Raw genomic sequence first — 21,333 nt, 5'->3', positions numbered from 1 at the left:
ATCCCGAGCAGGTTTTGCAACTGCTGTTTTACAAGGGATCTTAACTACACCATCATTATCTTAGTGCCTCCTCCCCCGGTTTGGCTATGGTATTCTACCCATTTGTTATGACTGCAGATGCATCCTTGAAGGACATAGTACAGTTTTGTACCTACCATAAATGTAGATGTCCGATAGGTATGCATCTGCAGTCAGGATTACCCACCCTCCTTCCCCTCTGTGGTATTCCTAGGGTACTTACCCCTCTTTTAGCTAGCTGGGGGAATCTATTATGGTGTATTTGTTTGTATGTATATATGTATATATATTTTGCTTTCTACTGTTTGGAATTATCTGCATTTATCCAAATTTAGCCTTCCTAGAGGGCACCTGGCATCTGGGGCAAGAAACACTGAGGAAAATGGCATCGGCTGATGCCTTTATACCCCAGCAGCTATGACGTCGGGTGAAGTGCGACATCAGCCGAGGGCAGACCAAGACTTTGGAATCCGGCCGACCGAAGGGCTGCCTGAGGCAGGACAACCCATTTGTTATGACTGCAGATGCATACCTATCGGACATCTACATTTATGGTAGGTACAAAACTGTACTTTTTATATTTAATTCCTTCCCATTTGGGGGGCACCTGACATCTGGGGCAAGAAAAACTGACGTAATGGCATCGGCTGCATGTTTTGTACCCCCTGACGACCTGATGTCATGGAAGAAGGGACAGCAACTGATGCAGGACCCAAGACTTTAATCAGGCCGACTGAGGGCTACCTGCAAGCAGATAACCCAAATGTAATAACTGCAGCAGTGAATACACTCGAACATGTACATTTATGCTAAGTGTACACAACTGTACTTTATGGAGGTCACTGGGGGTGCAATGAACTCTAGTGAGAGAAGAAATTGTGTTAGACACTTTTGAATGCAGGCCTTCATCCGGTCCTCTGACATTGCATAAAATTTTTTCCTGCCAAGAAAAAATAAAAAAACAAGCATTTGTCCCCTGTTGTAGAGGCCCGTACTGATTGGTAGGCATTTTCCCAATGCTCGTTTCAGACTTTCATGGCACTCAAGTCACCGCCTTCTCTGCCTGCTCCTACTCCTGCTCCCCTTCCTTCTCAGGAAAGAATTAGGGACACTGATTCCTCTGATGATTTTTCCTGTGATGAAGAGGAATCCTTGGATTACTCAACACAAATTCCCTTTCCTCAGAAATATGTTTCTCCCGAGGAGGAGTCAGTCGGTGATGATTCCCATATGAAAGAGATTTCATTTGGTGAAACTCTTCTGAAAATGTGAACACCTCACACCTCACACATTTCTAATGTCTACAAGTTGATTTCCCTAGCACCTCTGCAGTTCCACCATTGCATCCTTCATTTCTGGATGCCTTTCATAATGCTTCCCAAACTCCAGACTCCTAGACCCCCAGACCCCAAGAAGCCAGGCCGCTTCTGCAAGATGCTTAAAAATCATAACTTCCTCTTTAGATGTCCTGCTGCAGACCCAACAACCATTTTTATAGTTGTAGATAAACCAGCTGGGGTGCTTCCTTCTACCATCCTTCTCCCATCAGACAAAGAGAGCAGAACCATTGAGAGACCTGGAAAAAAGGCGTATACTTCAGCCACCTTGACTTTCAGGATCATCAATTATCAGACGCATATGAACAAGTAATCCTTAGAGCTTTTGTCTCGGACATCAAGCACAATTTCAGATCTTCCAGATTCTGAAGGAAAAGCCTTGGGAGCTTCCTCCCAAGTGGCAAGATACTCCATTAAATGCAGCAATGATGCTGTGGAGGCTTGTGCCAGAGCAGCTGTTACTAGTTCAGTTCTCAGAAGATTTTCCTGGCTTTGGTTACAGCCCCTCCAGGATGACTTCAAATCTAAATTAATGGATGCGCCATTAGATAATTCAGCCTTTTTTTGGTCTGACAGCAGCTTCTCTCTTTAAGTCCCTAAAGGAAAAAACTAAGGAAGTCAAGGAGTTGAAACAGGATTTCTCCTGTGCCCAGGTTTCATAGAAATTTCCCATCTAAACCTGTCTTCACCAACAGCCACACTCAACATTCCTCCAGTATGACTCTTAGAGGAGGCAAGAGAAAGCAGAAGCCTAGGGGTTCACAGGCACCCTCACAACAAAGGCAGTCCTTTTCTGACAAAGCAGGGAGTCTGTGACTACCCTGCAGATGTCTCCGTTTCCCTTTGTCTTTCAAAACGCTCACAGGGTCTGGTAAAGCATCACTCAAGGCACCTGAATTCTTTCAAAAATTAAAAAAAAGATACTTCATGGTTTGGCACTCCATCTCCCCCCTTTTCATGGGCATTCCTCAACCCCCCAAGAGCAGCTGACCCACTTGCCAAAGGGGTTCTATTCAAAGGGTTCCTCAAACTGCAAGAGGGAAAAGGCTTTTATTTAAGAATTTTCTTAGTGCCCAGAAAGGATGGCCCCTGGAGACCAGTTCTGGACTTATCCTAGCTAAACAATTTTGTAAAGGTTTTTTCCTACAGATTGTTGACACTCCAAACTCTATTCCTTCTTATTCTACCACAGGGATACATGGCATCTCTAGATATAAAAGATGCTTACCTTCACATCCCCATTCACCCCATGTTCAGGAAAATTCTTTTTCTGTGGGTTTCTGGTGTTTTCAATTTTCTGTCTTACCCTTTGGTTTTTCTGCTGCGGTGGTGGTGCTGCGGTAGCGTTGTCGCCTCACAGTTAGACATTGCCCGTTCGATTCTCAGAGCGTCTTCTGTGTAGCGACATGCATGAATGGGTGTTCCTTCATTGAAGGTTGTGCGTTAGGCCCGGCAAGCCAGCACGTAAAACTCTACTGCAAATCATTAGCGGACCGGAGTTCCGCTGTGGCGACCCCTAACCGGGAAAAGCCGAAAGGCACAAACAAACAAACACTTTGGTCTTTCTACAGCTCCAAGGGTGTTCGCAAAATGCCTGACTCCAATGATGCACATTGCTGGCTTTTGGGTATCATTTTTCCATACCTGGATGACCTGCTTTTACAGGCTCCAACTCCTCACACTGTACTCTAAAATCTGGAGACCACCATTTTCCTCCTTGGAAAACTGGCATTCACCGTCAACTTAAGGGAGTTGGCCCTCATCACTTCACAGAACCACATTTTCTTGGGTTGTCGAATCCAGGCAGACGTAATGAGAGTGTCACTTCCACCTCAGATGGATGGTGCAGGACCTTCAGTGCTTCTTTCACTCCCTTCTCCCCTTGACTTGCATCATGGCCTGGGAGTTCCTCAGGGTGCTGGGATTCATAGCTTCAACCATTCCCATGATGCCAGTGGTAAAACTTCACATGAGGAAATTCCAGTGGTTCCTCAGATCTGTGTGGACCCAGCATTCTCGCCCACTAGAGTACAGTGTCCCCCTCATTCCTTGTCTAAAGAAGGAACTGCTCTGGTGGATCCAGCAGATATCCCTAAAACCAGGAGTACCTCTGCACCCTGTCTCCCCAGTCCTAGAACTCTACACAGATGCATCAGATGTGGGCTAGGGGCAGTCTTGGACAGATTTACAGTTCAGTAAGTTTGGTCTTCCTCCCAGAAGACAACACATCAACATCAGGGAAATGAGTGTTTCTAGCTCTACAAGCATTTCATTCTCTTCTTTGCCACGGACGCTCAAACTGTTTACAGACAACATGGCAGTCCTTCAGTATGTGAATGGGAGGGGGGTACCAGAGCCTCTCTCTCTTGCAGGCTAGCTCTTCTGGTATGGGAATTTACTGTATGTCAGCTGTTTCTACTTGTCTGCCTCTATTTCCTTCTCTAGCATCCAGATTTGAGGTGAAACAATTTAAGGGCATCCTTCACATTAGGCCTCCTAGAAATCCTATTCTCCCTCCTCCTTGGGACCTTAATTTAGTTATAGAAAAATCCACCCTGGCCCCTTTTGAGCCCACATCTTCTGCCTCCCTTATTCTTGGAAAACTGTTTTATTAGTGGCCTTAACTTCAGCTAGAAGGCTGTTGGAGCTTCAGACTCTTATGGCTTCACCCCCCTTCTTGGTCTTTCATAAGGACAAGGGTATCCTTGAGAGCAAACTCTTCTTTTATGCCAAAAGTGGTTAATGAATTATTCCTTAACCAGTCCATTCAATTACCCACCTTCTTTCCTTCTCTCCAAAACTAAAGTCAGAAGGTACTACACTCTTTAGATGTTCATAGACAACTTAGATATTATCTGAACAAGAGTAATACCATCAGGAAATCTGATCATTTATTTGTGAACTTACATCCCAAAGCTCTGGGTTTACCCATTTCCAAGCAGACTATTTCTTCTTGGATTTCTGAGACTATTTGCCCGTGTTACACACTCCATGGAAAGAGCCTGTCTTCATCTGTGAAGGCCCATTTTGCCAGAGCTCTGGTTTCTTCTAAGGCATTCTTCAAGATCTGAGATAACCATGCCCATCCTTGAAGCAGCCATCTCGACCTTCTATTCAGACCTTTTAGCAAACATTACAAACTGGATGGCATCTCCAGATTCAGAGCCAGATTTGCTAAAGTCATTTTACATGGCTTCATTGAGAGCTCCTCTGCTCCTTCCTCCTCCCTTCCTTATTGAGCTTTGGCAGTCTCATTCAGGTTATGAATAGTGCAGCAAGTGAATCGAAGGGCATAGAATAGTTGTTTAAAATCTTAGCATAACCATAGATGTCCTTCTCTTCACTGCTGCAATATTCTATCCCTCCCTCCTTCCCCCTGGTGTGTTGTTTTGTTTGGATCTACTGACCATGCAAATCCTTAGTCTGGCAATCCTGGAGCATTTAGTTCTGAGGATGGTATGTGCATATGTTGCATTTATGCTTTTATGGTCTATGTCCGATTGCAGCCTGTGTTCGAAGTACTGCTTACCCTTGAGGTAGTGTAAGACTTTTGTAGACTGGCAGATGTCTGGTTGCCTTCTGGTGGGAGACCCGAGGAGATCCCTCCTTGGGTTATGAATACTGCAGCAGTGAAGAGAAGGACATCTATGGTTATGGTAAGATTTTATACAACTATTTCTTTTTTTGAATGTCTGTTTCCAACTTTTTGCTTTTATGCATACAGTTTGCTAGGCAGATGTTTTAAACATTTGTTTCTTATCGCCATTTAAATCTTGTGTCACAATTTTCAAGTCTTTTCCTTCAATGAATACACTGAAATGAACAAAAAAACAAAACTAAAGACATGTTTAGATCTTCCATCCCCTTTTTAACTTAGACAAGCACACAGTACCTGGTATATTTTTAACAAATGAAGCTTCTCTCTGCAGATGAGCATTTGCCCCAAATTGATGGCTGCACCTGCAATACTACCTACTATAAAGTTAGTTATCCATTCTAAAGTACATGTTACAGACTGTGTTAACTTACTTTGATGGCTGTATGGTTGTATTGTTTCTGTTCCTCTCCCAGATGTGAAAAACAGCTTGCATACTTTCAGTAAATAAGTTTTAGCCCCAAGAAAAAGCACACCGGTTACATATAAATAAAGTTGTGCACTGTTCTATTAAATGCATTAAAGTATTAAGCCATCTGGAGGTGGCTACTACTACATATTAGCCTTCCACAATTGTAAACTGTTTTTCTTTGAGGGTCGTGTGTAGCAGGGAAGCTAGAATTGAAGCAATTTTAATATATTTCAATACATGTTTTGTAACTGCCTTGTTATTTATTAAAAAACGTTTTTTCAAGGAATTGCTTGCCATTCTACCTTTAAATTATACATTTTATTCAGCAGAGTGTTCCGAACACAATATTAATTGCTTGCACCTGCGAACAGCTTCTTTCCAAGTAAAAGCAGTCAGCAGCGAGAAAAACTGCTAACAAATTTGCAAATTCATAAAATCGTTATAAACTTCATTCAGTAGACGATTTACAGACTCATTAGTGGACCGGAGTTCCGCTGTGGCGACCCCTTACCGGGAAAAGCCGAAAGACAAACAACAACCTAGTCAACTGCCTGCATCTGCAAATTTCGTCTCCCAGTGAGAGCATTTGCTAATGGAAAATCGGTTTCTTTGCATATGAAACAAAATACTATTTTCATGCCCTTCATTATTTCGTCTTGTTTTTCAAGGCAATTTGCTTAAAAAAAAACGGTTTACATTTTACAGCAAGAACATTAATCTAGACATCAACCATTGTAAAAACTGTGTAAATTGCCATTTTTTACATGTATCAAAATAGTGTTACACACCTCCCTCATGCCAGCAATTGAAGATCACAAGAGTGTATTATTTTTTTCTTCTGATCATCCTTTTTTTATCTTGTTAGAGTATAAAGCCTATGCATCTTACAAATAAAGTACTTGCTTGCTTTAACATCTTTAGCATATTCAGCAGTCATTGATGTGAGACACACACCTCATATTTAAAATAGCCCTTACTGCATGCTATACAAAACTGGTCTATATCAGTTCTTTGAAGATTCACTTCAGCGAACCTGATTTCATTGACCCCAAACCACCAAACTTTACTTCAGCAAACATTCACATCCATGAAAGATTTCAGTAGGGAAATGATGCATTTGACCAACAGCTCAACTTTGCACTTTTCCCCACTGTAGTGCAATCTCAGAGTTGGTATAAAGTTAGGGGGTGGGGGAGCACAGCCCTCCCATTTGGGTGGGTTTGACATACTGTGGTGTGTGTGTTCCGTTGCGGTGTTGGCCAAGTGCTTTCTTTCCCTGGTGAAATCTTTTTTTCAATGTCAACGTTCACAGAAGTGAAGTTTGGTTGTGTAGGGTCGATGAAGTCAGGTTCACTGAAGTGAATTTTCAGTGAACTGATACAGACCCATCCAAAACTGCTTTACAGTATAATATGTAATTTTCATCATGACTTTTATACAAATATTAATAACCTAAACTGTTTTACCTACAGTTAAGTCTTTCAATGTCCGTCTAAACACTGACAGCATAAACTGGGGTATATGCTTTACAGTTCATGCACAAATTTAACAGCATCATCAGAAGTACGGTCTTTCTCAACCAGTTTTTCTTGCAAAGCTAGATTTCACATGTGTATTCCTGTACCCATTGGGATTGATGCTTTATAGTCTCTAATTTGTTTATTTACTAATTTTAGTGTTGCTAGACTTCTTCCTGATCAATTTCCATCTCCCAACACTAGTCTCTGGATCAAGTCTAAGCATGTCCTCATTCATCTAGTCAACTCCTGTGTTTTTTTTCTGTTTCTCAAGCATTTTCCTTTGGAAAATGGAAAACATTTCACTGGTAATGTATCTGTATTGGCTTTGTTGCCAGACTATTGAGAAGCAGAGCTCTGTTCTGCTTGTTGGCTAGTTCTTTGTTGGATAAACTTTATTTCTTCCTTTAGCCTGCTGTACATCAAACATATCTTTGATCTCCCAGTAAAAAAATATTTTGAAGAAAGCAGGATACAGCCGCTTGAATCTCACACCATGCCTCTTGACATCCCTGAATTGCTGGGATAAGCTTGCTTCCCATTTGCCTGAAGTACAGTGAATAAAAATTTTCCATGAAATTGTCTCCAATTTGTAATACCTTTCCATTCCACCATAGTTTTCTCATAATCAGATCTTTCTGCTTGTGTCATTGCATCTTTACTAATGTAGGTTTTGTCTGCCTTCTCTTAGCTAAAGGTTTGGACCATACACATGAATGTCCTTTCGATCAACAAATCCTGCCGTGGAACACCAGTCTTGTTGTTTATTTGTACTTTCATAAAATGAACCGTTCCAGTTTCTGAGGTATAGCAGAAAATCTCAAGTTTTTTTCTGCCCACTCTTTGTTGTAACTCTGTCTTTTGAAACAGCATCTTCTTGAGAACCCTCATACTCAGCCAGGCTTTTCTTCATTTCATCCTCTGATTTTTGCGATTTTATCAGTTCACCTGGATAACTAATTTAAAAGTTCCTCTATATTTTCCAGAAGTTTGAGTTTATGCATTACTTCAGTGTTTCGTGTATTTCAAATATCACTGAGTACATTTGATTGATTTTTCTTCTAAATTACTGAATGCTCTCTCCACCCAAGCTGAAACATGAATTCTTTTTTTGCTGAGCAGCCGCAGGACTCTTCCCAGTCAGTTTTTCTCCTCTTCTTTTCTGTTTGATTTTCTCTCAGATTTTCAGTGTCCTCTTTGCTGCTATCCAGGCAGTGTAGCTATTAGCCAGTGACTGAATAGTTCCCACATTGGCCATTTCACTGGCCCTGTTTTTTTGTTTTTATTTCGACACTGGGGGAGGTAAAATAGTCCTGTTGAACAATATGCAGCTGTCTTTGCAGTCCCTTCAAGTGGCTTTTTGATCTGGCCCTTAGTTATTCCACCTTAGGTTCACGGGTAGTTACAAGGCGTACAGTCCAGAATATCATTGAAAGCCTAGTCCATTGCCGTAAAGCTCTGTCTGATTAAGTGACTTGCTTAAGGTCACACAACAGGCAAATGAAGATAGAAAGTTTCAAACCCTGTGTCATTGGCTTAGGAAGGAGCCCATTGACAAGTTAAGAGCTTTAATCCTCTGTAGTAACTGCCTTATTAGTTATTTATAAGTATTCCTGCTGCAGCTGTTTTGAATGCTTTTTGCAAGCTGATGACAAAACTCTGAGTAATCGCTAATTGATTAAACTTTTTTTTTTTTAAAGGATTTGTCATTTTGACACCCGTATGAAGAGCTGTCATTGACTTCTGACTTAAATTTCATGTTAGACATGCCATTGTGTCTGCACTTGGAATTTGATTCCATTGGAGGTCTCTCTGGTTCATTTTATTTTGAAACCTCACTGTTAAATGTGAAGAGCATTAACTGATCTTCTCCAGGGAACAGGTGACTATGGTGCGTGTGTGTGTCTGTCTGTCTGCATATGTACGCACACACACACACACACACATATATATAGGTACACTTCACATAATCGAATTACTGAAATCGAGATTTCAGTAAATCGAATGTGTGTAGTGTTGAAAAATAAAAGTTTACTTACCTTAATACATTGCGTACACACAGAGGCAAGGATTCTTGTACGCTCTGTGTGTACGTAATGTTTTATTTTTTTGTGTGGTGTTGACAGGAAATGAGAAATCTCCCGTTTTGCGCGAAGTTTGTCTTTTTTTTTTTTTTTTTTGGTTTCATTTCAGAAGTTCGAGTTTACAAAACTCGATGTTTTGGGTTCGGTTATTTGAAGTTCGTGATTTTGTAAATTCGATATATATATATATATATATATATATATATATATATATATATATATATATACAAAAAGTGTACACACCCCTCTTAAAATGCCAGGTTTTTGTGATATAACAAAAGGGACAACAATAAATCATTTCAAAACTTTTCCCACCATTAATGTAACCTACAAACCTGTACAATTCAACTGAAAAACAAATCTGTTAGGGGAAAAAAATATAAAATACATACAATATGCTGGTTGCATAAGTGTACACATCCTTAAACTAATACTTTGTTGTGTGTGCACACCCTTAAACTAATACATTGTTGAAGCACCTTTTGATTTAATTACAACATTCAATCTTCTCGGGTACACACCTGTCATCAATTAAAGATACTCTGATTAACCCCAAATAAAGTTCAGCTGTCCTAGTAGGATTTTCCTGACATGTACTCAGTTAAACTGCCTGCTACAGCAAAAGCCATGGTTCGCAGAGAGCTTACAAAGCATCAAAGGGTTCTCATTGTTGAAAGGTATCAGTCAGGAGATGGGTACAAAAAAATTTCCACATCATAGGATATACCATTGAACACAGTGAAAAATAGGGGACAACTGTAATGTTGCAAAGAACTGGATGTCCCTACAAAATTGATGAAAAGACAAGGCAAAAGATGTTCAGGGAGGCTGCCAAGAGACCTATAGCAACACTGAAGGAGCTGCAGGAATTTCTGGCAAATACTGGTTGTGTACTACATGACAACAATCTCCCGTATTCTCCATATGTCTGGACTATGGGGTAGGGTTGCAAGACTGAAGTCTTTTCTTACACGCAAAAACATCCAGGCCCGGCCAAAATTTGCAAAGCAGTACATCAAGTCTCCCAAAAGCATGTTGGAAAATGTGTTATGGTCTGATAAATTCCTTGCTTCCCACCTTTCTAAGCTAGTGTAGTCCAGTTTTCAGGCTAGTGCTAAATTCAGGGCTGTGTTACAAGTTTCCGAGTTGCCCATACCTTACTTCGATAGAAGGAAGTTTCTCTATTCACCTGTGAGAGAGGGGAGCTTTGAGCAGCCTATCTGTCCCTGGAGGAGTGGTTCCAGCCCAAAAGTTAGTAGTTTATTGGCCAGTTTGGGCTAGTTTCTATCTTTCATTCCCCTGCTATAAAAAAATGCATTTGCATGGTTTTGTGCACCAGGCAGTGCTGGTTAGCTAGGGTTAAATTATTCCCAGCTCCACTAAGTCTCCTCTTCCATTTTTCCCTTAACTAGTCTAACTCTCAACCTAAGCACTCAAAAAGCATCCTACAGCCCAGCACTTGCGCAGACCTAATAGCAAGCACTAATATACCCTGACACTTGATTGCCCAGCAGGGCAAGGCTCTTTATTCACTCCTCACCAACCAAGTGACTAAGCAGCTCACCCTATTGATCAGACATGACCAAAGGACAATTTCAGGTGTACTCTCCAGTCTAGCTGGTGAATCTGGGTATCCTGAGACAATGTTACAATTGCCTCATGTACACAGACAACGCACTCCTCCTACCACAAAACACTAACATATGTGAGAGATGCAATTATACAGGCAAACTGGAGGCTAAGTTGTCTCCACCCAAGACTGGAACATTCAGTCAAGAGGAGAAGGTTAACACTTGCACCACACATAGACCTACTAAACCAGCACTGGCAAAAAATACACAAAATCATACTCGGAGGCTCTAAATAAAAACCTGCAAAAGCAGAGACCTCCAAAGCAGACACCCAAACAACCTGCAACTCCCGTCACAAACCAGACAACACACAAAATACAAAATCAGTGTGCCGCACAATCACAGCCCTTAAGGCGAAATAACATACCTAACACACTAGTACTAGGTGACTCTATAGTCAGGCACACTGACGTTCCACTCTCTAGGCTGGACAAGGCGAAGGTTACTGTTAGCTGCCTGTCGGGAGCCAGAATCCACCACATAACACAAGCACTCAGGTCACTACAGAACAAGTACAAATATGACTCTGTCATTGTTCATGTTGGTGTGAATGACCTGAGACGTACCTCCTTGGACTACATGAAAAGAGACATGGAGGAGCTCTCTGATCATGTAGCCCAAGCTGGTATGACCCTGACCCTGAGTAGCATCCTGCCCTCACCAAGAATGATACCTCAGTATAAAGAAAAAATGATCAGTTTCAACAATTGGCTATGCTTCTGGTGTCATTCAAAGGAGATCCAGTGTCTGTCAGCCTGGGATGACATGCTCGACAGGCCACGTTGCTTTGCAAGAGGAGGCGTGCACCTGTCACCCCTAGGCTTTTGAATACTGGCCAAGGCTCTTGCTGCCCCCGTAGTGCCTTTTTAGGCAAGGCTCAAAAGTCAACCCCCCCTCCGTAAACAGCACAATTAACAAAAAACTGAGGGTTATGCTACTCAGTGCCAGGAGTTTACATCTCAAAATATATTTGCTCAAAGCACTCCTCAGTATGGAGAACGTCGACATCTGTGCAGTAACTGAAACCTGGTTCAAGGCTCCAGAGAGCACCCCAGCACTACCGGGTTACAACTTGTACCACACATTTCAGCCACAGAACATGGACCGAAACACAAAATGAGGGGGTGTATCCAAATTCATCAAGGATACCTACACCTCCAGGTTAGTGGCGCAGCATGATACCTCTGAGATGATCCATGTGCAACTAACATCAGGCAAATCTGCAATGCAAATTGTGGACTGCTACAGATCACCCATCATAACCGAGGACCACCACTCCAACTTTCTGGAGATACTGGAAAACATGAAGGTCCTACCGAACACCCTGATATTGGGCGATTTCAATTATCCTACCATCAGCTGGGAAAACTACTTGAGTACAAACTCCCAGGCCCAGCAATTCCTGAAATTCATCAACTCAGATGCCCTGGATCAGCTGGTAAACTCCCCTACCAGAGGTGAAAACAGTATTGGACCTGGTCATCACAAACATGGGCGACAGGTGTTTCACACCAGAGGTCAACCCATCAGTGGTTAGATAAGACCATAAACTAATCACTCTGGATGTCCACACCCCAACACCACTCCAAACTAAGGAAACCACAGTAAAAAACTTTTCTAAAGCAAACTTCACCTTACTTAAGACAGAGGCTGTAAGTTTCACAGCCCCCACACTAAAGCGCAACTCTGCCCAAGATGCAGAAACCTTTACAAATACAGTCTGTGAGCACCTACAAGGATGCATGGATCATGCCATCCCTAGCAAAACCAAGACTCACTCCTTTAAGAGAGGGAAACCATTCTGGTGGACCCCTGCCATAAACAGGCTATACAATAGAAGGAGGAAACTAGTTCAGAAAAAAAGCAAATCCCAAGAAGGAAAGACATCCCTGATCAGTATCAGTAAGAAACTAAGGTCCCTCATAAAATCATCCAAGGCTAACTTTGAAAGAAAAATAGCCAAGGATTCAAAAGATAACCACAAAGCCGCCTTTAGCCATGTTAAGAATCTAAGTGGCAACTCGCAGATATGCACTGAACTAGTGCAAAATAGCACAAAATATACTGAACCTACTGATATTGCCAACATCCTGGCAGATTCAGTGCAAACTTTACCACCCTCTCACCCCAAAAGGGCCCACAACAATACCAGAAAAGTGTAGTGTCCAAGAAATCACAGACACACAGGTGAAAATAGCCCCTTCAGAAGTCAAAAACACAGCGTCAGTGGGGCCAGATGGTGTCCCAGGCTGCGTCTTGCATGAACTACAGAACGAACTAACCCCCCACCTAAACACGCTGTTTAACCTCAGCCTCTCCACAGGCTACGCGCCCATAGAATGGCACACAGCAGCGGCTATTCCACTTCACAAAGGAGGGGCCACAACTGACGCTGGTAACTATTGCCCCATAAGCCTGACTAGCCTGGTCTGCAAGGCTATGGAGTGCATCATCATGGAACTCATTAACAGACATTGGGAACCTCCAAACACTTGACCCAACCCAGTTCGGCTTTAAGGGCAGATCATGCCTACTAAACCTGGTTGACTTCTTCGAGACAGTCACCAAGGCCATAGACGAGGGAAAGGTTGTTCACACAGTCTACCTTGACCACACCAAGGCTTTCGACACCATTCCCCACTAGGGTATTACAGAAAAACTCACCAGCCTGAACATAAACCCCTACGTCACGAGATGGGTTGCCAACTGGCTTACAGACAAAACTCACACGGTAAGAATAGTGGGCTCCAGGTCCAACTCTAAACCAGTCACAAATGGTGTCCCACAAGGCTCGGCCCTGGGACCCCTACTTTTCAGCATATACTTCTCAGAAGTACAGGCAAACACAGGGGGACTATGGCTAACCAAATTCACCAATGACTGCAAACTGGGAGCCATAATTGACTCTCCGGCTGACACAGACATCCTCCAAAAGGGCCTTACTGAGACGGACACCTGGTGTCAAAGTCATGGCCTCAAGCTAAATGCCAAAAAATGCATAGTCATCCCGTTTGGGAATAACAAAACACTCACAAATTACCACATAGGTGGCAGCCCCCTTAATACAGAAGAGGTAATAAGAGATTTGGGGACCCAGGTAGATAGTAATCTCTCCTTTGACAATCATATTGCCAAAGTAGTTAGGAAATCCTTCTATGTGGCCCATCTAATTACTAAAGGGTTCGCATCTAGAAATAAAGAGGTTATAGTGCCCCTCTACTCGTCACTTATCAGACCCATCATAGAGTACAATGCCCCATTTGGGATGTACCTCACAAGACATTTCCAACAGCTGGAGAGACCACAAAAGTACCTCACCAAGAGGATTACTGGCCTCAAACATATGTCCTATGCAGCCCGACTGAAAAAACTCTGGCTGTACTCAGTGGCATATCACTTATTCAGTGGTGCTCTCTGCCTGACTTACAAAGCCATGTCCAACTCAGAATTGATGGACATGCTCCACCTAAAGAAATCCAAGTCACTGCGAGCCACGGGCTCTAGTGAGCTAAACCTCGCCACAACAATAAATAGAACACGCTGGAGGGATAAATTCCTGTCAGAAACAAAATTCCAAACTACATTAGGCAGAGCCCCTCACTAACACTCTTCAAGAGAAACCTTGACAAATGGATGGGTAACAGAAAATACACCCCTCTGATCACTTCATTGGCTCTGCTTGACAGACGATCAGTTAATTAATCAATGTAAAACCGACACACTCTGGCTAGGCTTATAAATGCCCTCGAGCAGATAGCCTAGTACCTACCAATGAACCTATGAGGCCAAGGTTGAACTTTTTGGCCACAATTTAAAAAGGTACCTTTGGTGCAAAAACACTTCACATCACCAAAAGAACACCATCCCTACGGTGAAGCATGGTGGTGGCAGTATCATGTTTTGGGGTTGCTTTTCTTCAGCTGGAACTGGGGGCTTTAGTCAAAGTGGAGGGAATTCTGAACAGTTCCAAATACCAGTCATGTTTGGCCTAAAACCTTCAGGCGTCTACTAGAAAGATGAAGAGGAATTTCACCTTTCAACATGACATGCATCCAAATAAACAAAATAATGGTTTCACCGGAAGAAAATTAAAGTTTTGGAATAGTCCAGCCAGAGCCCAGACCTAAATCCAATAGAAAATTTGTGGGTTGACCTGAAGAGGGCAGTAGTGCACAAGAGATGCCCTCACAATCTGACAGATTTGGAGTGCTTTTGCAAGGAAGACTGGGCAAATATTGCCAAGTCAAGATGTGCCATGCTGATATACTTCTACCCAAGAAGACTGAATGCTGTAATTAAATCAAAAGGTGCTTCAACAAAGTACTAGTTTAAGGGTGTGCACACACAACAAAGTATTCGTTTAAGGGTGTGCGCACTTATGCAACCAACTTATTGCACTTTTTTGATTTTTTTATATTTTTCCCCTAACAGGTTTGTTTGTTTTTCAATTGAATTGTACAGGTTATAGGTCACATTAAACATGGGAAAAGTTTTGAAATGATTTATTGTGGTCTCATTTTTTTTATATCACAAAAACTTGGCATTTTAACCGGGGTGTGTACACTTTTTTTATATACACTGTATATATACATATGCAAATATATATATATATATATATATATATATATATATATATATATATATATATATACACACACACACACATATGGGTCTACTTCATAATATTGAAATTTCATAACATTGAGACCATAACATCGAAAATTCAAAACAATGAAAACCCAAAACACTGAAAACTCTAAAACATTGAAAGTGTGCTTCATAACACTGAAAATTACATTGTACAAGTAAAGAAGATCCCCTCCACCAATAACACACCTAACTAACAAACACACTTTGTACTACGTTTTTCCAGGAGGGCAAGCCCCCCCCATAAATTAAATATACCAACTTCAAGATCGCACTACAATGAAAAAAAGTTAATTTCCTAACCTCAGTGAGGTTAGGAAATTAACTTTTTTTCTACTGTAGTGCGATCTTGGAGTTGGTATATTTAATTTGGGGGGGGGGCAGAGGTGCTTGCCCCCCCTGCAGAAACTTAGTAGTGTGTTTGTTAGGTGGTGGTGTAGGTGGAGAGGATGTTATTTACATAAGCATTGCAGTTTCCGGTGTTATGAAGCATACTTTCAGTGTTTTGGGATTTAGATGTTTTGGTCTCAATGTTATGAAATTCAACGTTATGAAATTTCAGTGTTATGAAGTAGACCCATATAGGTGTGTATGTATATATACACATAAACAATATATATATATATAGATATATTATCTTTTTAAAGAACGACTGAACTGCTTAAGGGGCAAAATAATGGCATTCTCAAATATATTACCCCGTGTAGGACATCCCTTTTGAAACTACTATTAGGATCAATGCTCACTCATCTGTTAGTTTCATGTCTTTTGTTCCCTTTTTTGTGTAGCTGTTAAATTGCATGGAACCAGTTTGCAATGTTAAAGTAACAGTGCAGATGCAAAACATTTATAGAAATCGGATGGAGTGTGTCTTGATTTGAGTTAATAACTGGCGGTTTTGCAATTTTTTTTTTGTTTTGTTTAGACAAAAAATTTGGGATTAAAGTGAGACTAAGTGGAGCCTTGAACGTTACTGTGAATTTGTTGAAGCAGAACTTACAGAATTCAAAGCTGGTTTTACCTTGTCTTCAAGTAGTAAGAGTATATTCTGTCAACTGTAAGTATTTCCTAAACTGAAGCTATTTTTGAATTTTCTGACAGTAAAATAAGCATTCTAGGGTCATGTCTCACTCTGTCCCATCATGTTATCAGATCAGTCCATTCAGTACATTTTCTTTAACTGATGTATGAAAAATAGTCTAGTAAACACACATTATTTTTTATCATCAAAGATTTGGCATAGTGTTGATATCTGTGGTCTTTAAACTAGTGCTGTAAGGTAATGGGAAGAGTGCTTCAAAGAACTGTGGCACTTTTTGGCATATCAGTATTATTACTGTAGTCATCCTGTACATGTTTCTTTTATTTTAGAGTAAGAGAGACTGGCTAGTTTTCTATTCTGATACATAAACAATAGGATAGCTTACCCACTGTGTTCATCGTAAGGATCACTGTTATTATTCCTTATGTGTATGAGAATTCACCTCTGGGAGATCCCAGTCTTTCTGGCCTGTTTTTTGAAGCAGATTGGATATTCCCAGAGCAGAATTAATATCATCAGTAAGCTAAGGACATCAACAAGATGCTCATATGTAAAGGAGATAGTAGCCCATTTATTTGCTTGCTTTTTAGCTGGGTAAATGAACTTCTCCAAATAGTGTTTCAGCCGTGATCAGGGCCAAGAGACAAGTAACTTTTCAAAACAACATTTACAGAATAAATTGCTTAGCAAATTGCATTTCAAACCAATATTTACTTTCAGGGTAAATTGTAACCAACATTTACAATTCCTTAACTACAGTAGTGATTTTGTATGAATATTTGCACAAATCCGTGCATTCTGTATGTGGATACAAGGACTAATGTCATTCAGTAACTACTGTTGTGCTTTTACACAAATGTTATTTGCTTGTTTATAGGAGTTTTTAGTTATTTCTTGACAATTTGAAAGATAAAAAAAAATCCTAGTTTGAGCTATTTTTCATTTTCCAGTTATAGTAGTTAGAGTTCTTTATTTGCTGTGTATGAATTTTTCTCAGTGTGACCAATGACATCCCCATAAAGCACACTAACAAATGTGCTTGCAGGAAACAAATTCCTGCACAAGACAGCAGTTTACATTGCTGCTGCTTCATGAGCAAGCGTAGTAGTTTGCCCTTTAATACTGTAAGAGTTCAACAAAGAAAATCTTTTCACAGTAATGCTCATAATCTTTAGGCCCTTTGTAGAGCACAGAAAGAACTTCACACTGGGATGCAGGGGGTTCATTCCTCTGCTGTCCTGTTTCTGACAGGGAGAGTTCTACAAGTAGTGATAGAAAGATAAACTTTCCATGCAGACATTGGATGGGATAGCTGAGGAACAGGCCTGTGAGTGTTGGCAACTGAAAGGCACAGCTATTGTCACCCCAGTCTATGCACCTGTGTTACTAGAGCCCCAACCTGTGTTAGCCTCTCTGGAGGCATATACCAGCTCCCAGCATCACAGTCTAATTGGGTCGGTGCTGGATAACTATACTACAAACATATATGCCAGTCTTAGGCAGGAAAGTGAAATCTGTCTGCTAACTACTCAGTTCTGTAGCCACTGTGACATGTTTGCAGTCTTAGTAGACTGTTATCTATAAATGGATTTACTTCTGCTATAGCAGACCTTATCTTGTTGTCTAATGGGGTCTTTGATTATACTTATTTCTGACCCTTTGACATCTCTCTGTTGGTGCCTGTCTTACTTCTGGCCGGTTTCATTTATTAAAAAAAAAAAAAAAAAAATCTGAGAATGCTTGTAGCCCTCTGTTAGCTCAAGCTTCCAGTTCTGTATTTTTGACACGACTCTTAATTTAAAACGAAAAAAGACTCTTCATTAGAGGGGTTATTCAACTTGGAGTGGCAGAGGAAAGGGATTTGAACTTTTCAGACCTGATCTACTCCCATCTGACCTTTGACAGGAACTACAGAGACACACTGTTTTTTGGTCTCCTTCAGATAATTTCTCTTTCAGGGAGACTAGGAGCATTATGAGGAAGCAAATTTGTTGGAATGTGAAGTACTTGGTTGACTCGAGGAGATATTTGGAACTTCAAGGCATACAAGACGCTTAACTCACAAGCTATTCCACCAGTTGATGCAGCTGTATGTACTTGCATAGTCTTCTGCCTTTGTGATATCAATTTCTTTTCCCCCCTTCAGTTTCTTTAATTTAAACTCCCTTAACACAAAGTTTCTTCTAAAACGTATGTACAGGTACTTTTTGCCAAGAACATAGCTTCCCAAGTTGCGAGCAAGTGCTCTAATTAGGCTTACCTGTTCATAGGTTCTGTATTTTATACTTTCAGAGTCTGGCTTGCACGAAAACAAGTCTGAGTGTAGTTTACTGGTTCTTTGTCATTATTTTCCTTCTTGAAACAAGACTTACAAGATTTCATTATCGTCTCTTTATGATGTGTTTTTATAGTGTACTGCTGGAATAGTTGTACTTTTCCCCATTTTTCTGTTTCAAATAGGATTCCTATTAACTTCTATCTCACTTTATTTATTTGACATTTGTTTACCCGGAAAGTCCAACGGGGCCAAAAAGTTCCCATTTTCATTGGGGGTCCGGGAGAAAAACTCCACAATCAGTCTTTCAAAAATCAAGTGCAGACATTTTAAATCACAAAGTATCATTTTACACTACAAATCACAAGAGTGGAAAAATGTAATGGGAATAAAATATCGGACATACATTTTATAGTAAAGTGCAATGAAAATCAACATGAGTTGGAGAAAATATGTGAGGAAAAACTAATTTGTGACATAGTGTGTGATAAATGAGACCTGAGACAGTTATAATAAGATATTTTAAACAGCTATAAGAGATTATATGATTAGAGAGAGTGAGGGGAAATTGAGAGAAGGAGATTATAAGAAGAGTGTAGCTTAGGTGAGTAGGGAGGAAGGAGAAACAGGTAGAGAAAAGATCTGCAGAGATGGAGGATGAGTTAAGTTAGTGGGAAAAACAAAAGAAAAAAGTGGAGTGGGAGACTGGAGAGGGTTGTAAAGTGTGATTTAGGTTGAAGGGGGTGAGAGAAGTATAGTAAGTTAGCCAGGATTGGCACAGGAGCAGGTCCAAGATTTTGTAAATTATTCTTTTATGGAGCATTTAAAGATGGGTAGATTAGAAATAGTTCTGGTGGTTAGAGGTAAGAAGTTCCATTTTTTTGTTACTGAGTATAGGCTTTGCCGAAGGAATTTATTTGGTGTATTTATGGTGAGAAATCTTGTCTTCTGATGTTAAGAGTTCCTTTGGAGAAATGCATGTCGATTAAATGGGTAAGGGATGAGTAGGCTAATGGTTTGTGTATGATTTTATGTATCATTATAAGATGAATGTAGGAAAGGTGGAGGGGGAGTTCCAGTTGGTTAGGGGTATGCATTGCTTTACATTGATGGATAAAGGAGGATGAATTACTAGCAAACTTGGCAATTTTGTTGTAGCAACTTTCAAGTTTGTTTTTTTATGGAGGATTGTAAATTGGCTACAATTGGTGCTCCATAGAGTAGGAAGGGCAGAAGTCAAGTTTTGACTAGAGTATTTTTTATGAGTATGCTCAGAAAATGTCAGTTTCTGCAGAGCATGCCTAGTTTTTGATGGGTTTTCTTGATATTGTTTTGGATGTGGAGTTCAGATTTAAGCTAGTCATCTATTATGACTCCTAATAGTTTGGCATGGTAGAGTAATTCAATTTTAGTGCTGTTTGCAGAGAAGATTTTGAGAGATGTTCTGTTAGGAGTGTGAGTTTTTGGGGGTAAAGAGGAGGAGTTTGTTTTTGGAAGTGTAAATAAGAGTTGTGCTCTTGTAAGACATGTATCAGTGGAGATTACAGCTTGCAGAATGCTTTCTTGGAGTTGAGTTGGTGTTTGAAGAGCAGATGATGGTAGAGTCATCTGCATACTGAATCAATATGCCTTCACAAGAAGATGAATATAGGTTATTGATAAAAATATAGGACAGTAGCGGTCCAAGGATGGTTCCTTGTTGGACTCCTGTGGAAGTGGGCAGGTATACAGAGATGGACCCTTGCCATTTTACAGCTTGTTGCCTGTTGGCAAGGTAGCTAGAGAACCACTGAATAGATGGAGATGATAGACCCAGGGTGGATAGCCGATTGAGAAGTTTACTTTGAGAGACCATGTCTAAGATTTTTGATAGGTCTAGAAACACTGCAGATATAAGTTTATTAGAGTTGAGAGCCTTATTGACCGTGTCTGTCAATGACAGTAATGCAGTGTAGGTGCTGTTTTCTGGCTGAAAGCCATGTTGGGTATTGGTGATTCTCTTATTTTGTAAGAGATAGTGGAGAAATTGTTGATATATACATCTTTCAAGGATTTTAGAAAGTTTAGACAGTATGGTTATGGGACGGAAATTTGTAATGTCAGTAGAATCCCCTCCTTTATGTAAGGGGATTTTATGGGCCATTCTCCACATGTTGGGGACAAAGGATTCTATTATTGATCTATTAATAAGAATGCTGATTTGTGTATGCTATTCCATTTTCATCTATGATATGTGTATGCTATTCCATTTGCATGTAGATTTAGGTGTTTTGGGGGAATGTTGTCAGCTGAAGAGGAACAAGGTTTAAGTTTATTGTATGTAAAACCTTTTTTATGAGAGTTAAAGAAACTGGTTGAAAGTTGAAGTTTGTGGAGTTGTCTGTATGTGCATTGGAGAGGTTGCGGTTAGGTGAGTTTTGTGAAGGAAATGTGCTAGGGTCTAAGGTAGGGGAAGTTAGCTGCTTGGAAGGAGATGTGTTAGGTGAGTTTGAAGTTAAGCTGGATATGCATTCTATGAAGTATGTATTGAAACAGGTAGTTTGAAGAGGGGGGAATATATGGGTATGGGCAGGGTTCCGTTTTTGTACCTGGATTGATGAGAGAAGATATGGAAGACCAGAATTTTTTTTAAGATTGTTCATTTATTCGTTTCTTAGTCACTTACAGCGTAGAAATTTTCTATAGTATTCTGACTTTGGCTTTCTCTAACTGTCA

General features: G+C 40.6%; 1 protein-coding gene across 1 annotated transcript in view; it reads left to right on the top strand.

The window, feature by feature from the left end:
* The window catches only part of AGTPBP1 (ATP/GTP binding carboxypeptidase 1), a 2,804,614-nt gene that overhangs the window by 1,041,898 nt on the left and 1,741,383 nt on the right, over positions 1 to 21,333 (top strand). Inside the window, exons 13-14 of the mRNA XM_044060898.1 lie at positions 12,882 to 12,893; positions 16,227 to 16,358. Of these exons, the coding sequence (XP_043916833.1) occupies positions 12,882 to 12,893; positions 16,227 to 16,358 (144 nt within the window). The remainder of the gene's footprint in view (positions 1 to 12,881; positions 12,894 to 16,226; positions 16,359 to 21,333) is intronic.

Source organism: Protopterus annectens, chromosome 2.part0 (genome assembly GCF_019279795.1).
Source record: "Protopterus annectens isolate FY-2018-M chromosome 2.part0, PAN1.0, whole genome shotgun sequence".
Classification (NCBI taxonomy): domain Eukaryota; kingdom Metazoa; phylum Chordata; order Ceratodontiformes; family Protopteridae; genus Protopterus; species Protopterus annectens.
This window is presented reverse-complemented; position numbering and strand designations above follow the sequence as displayed.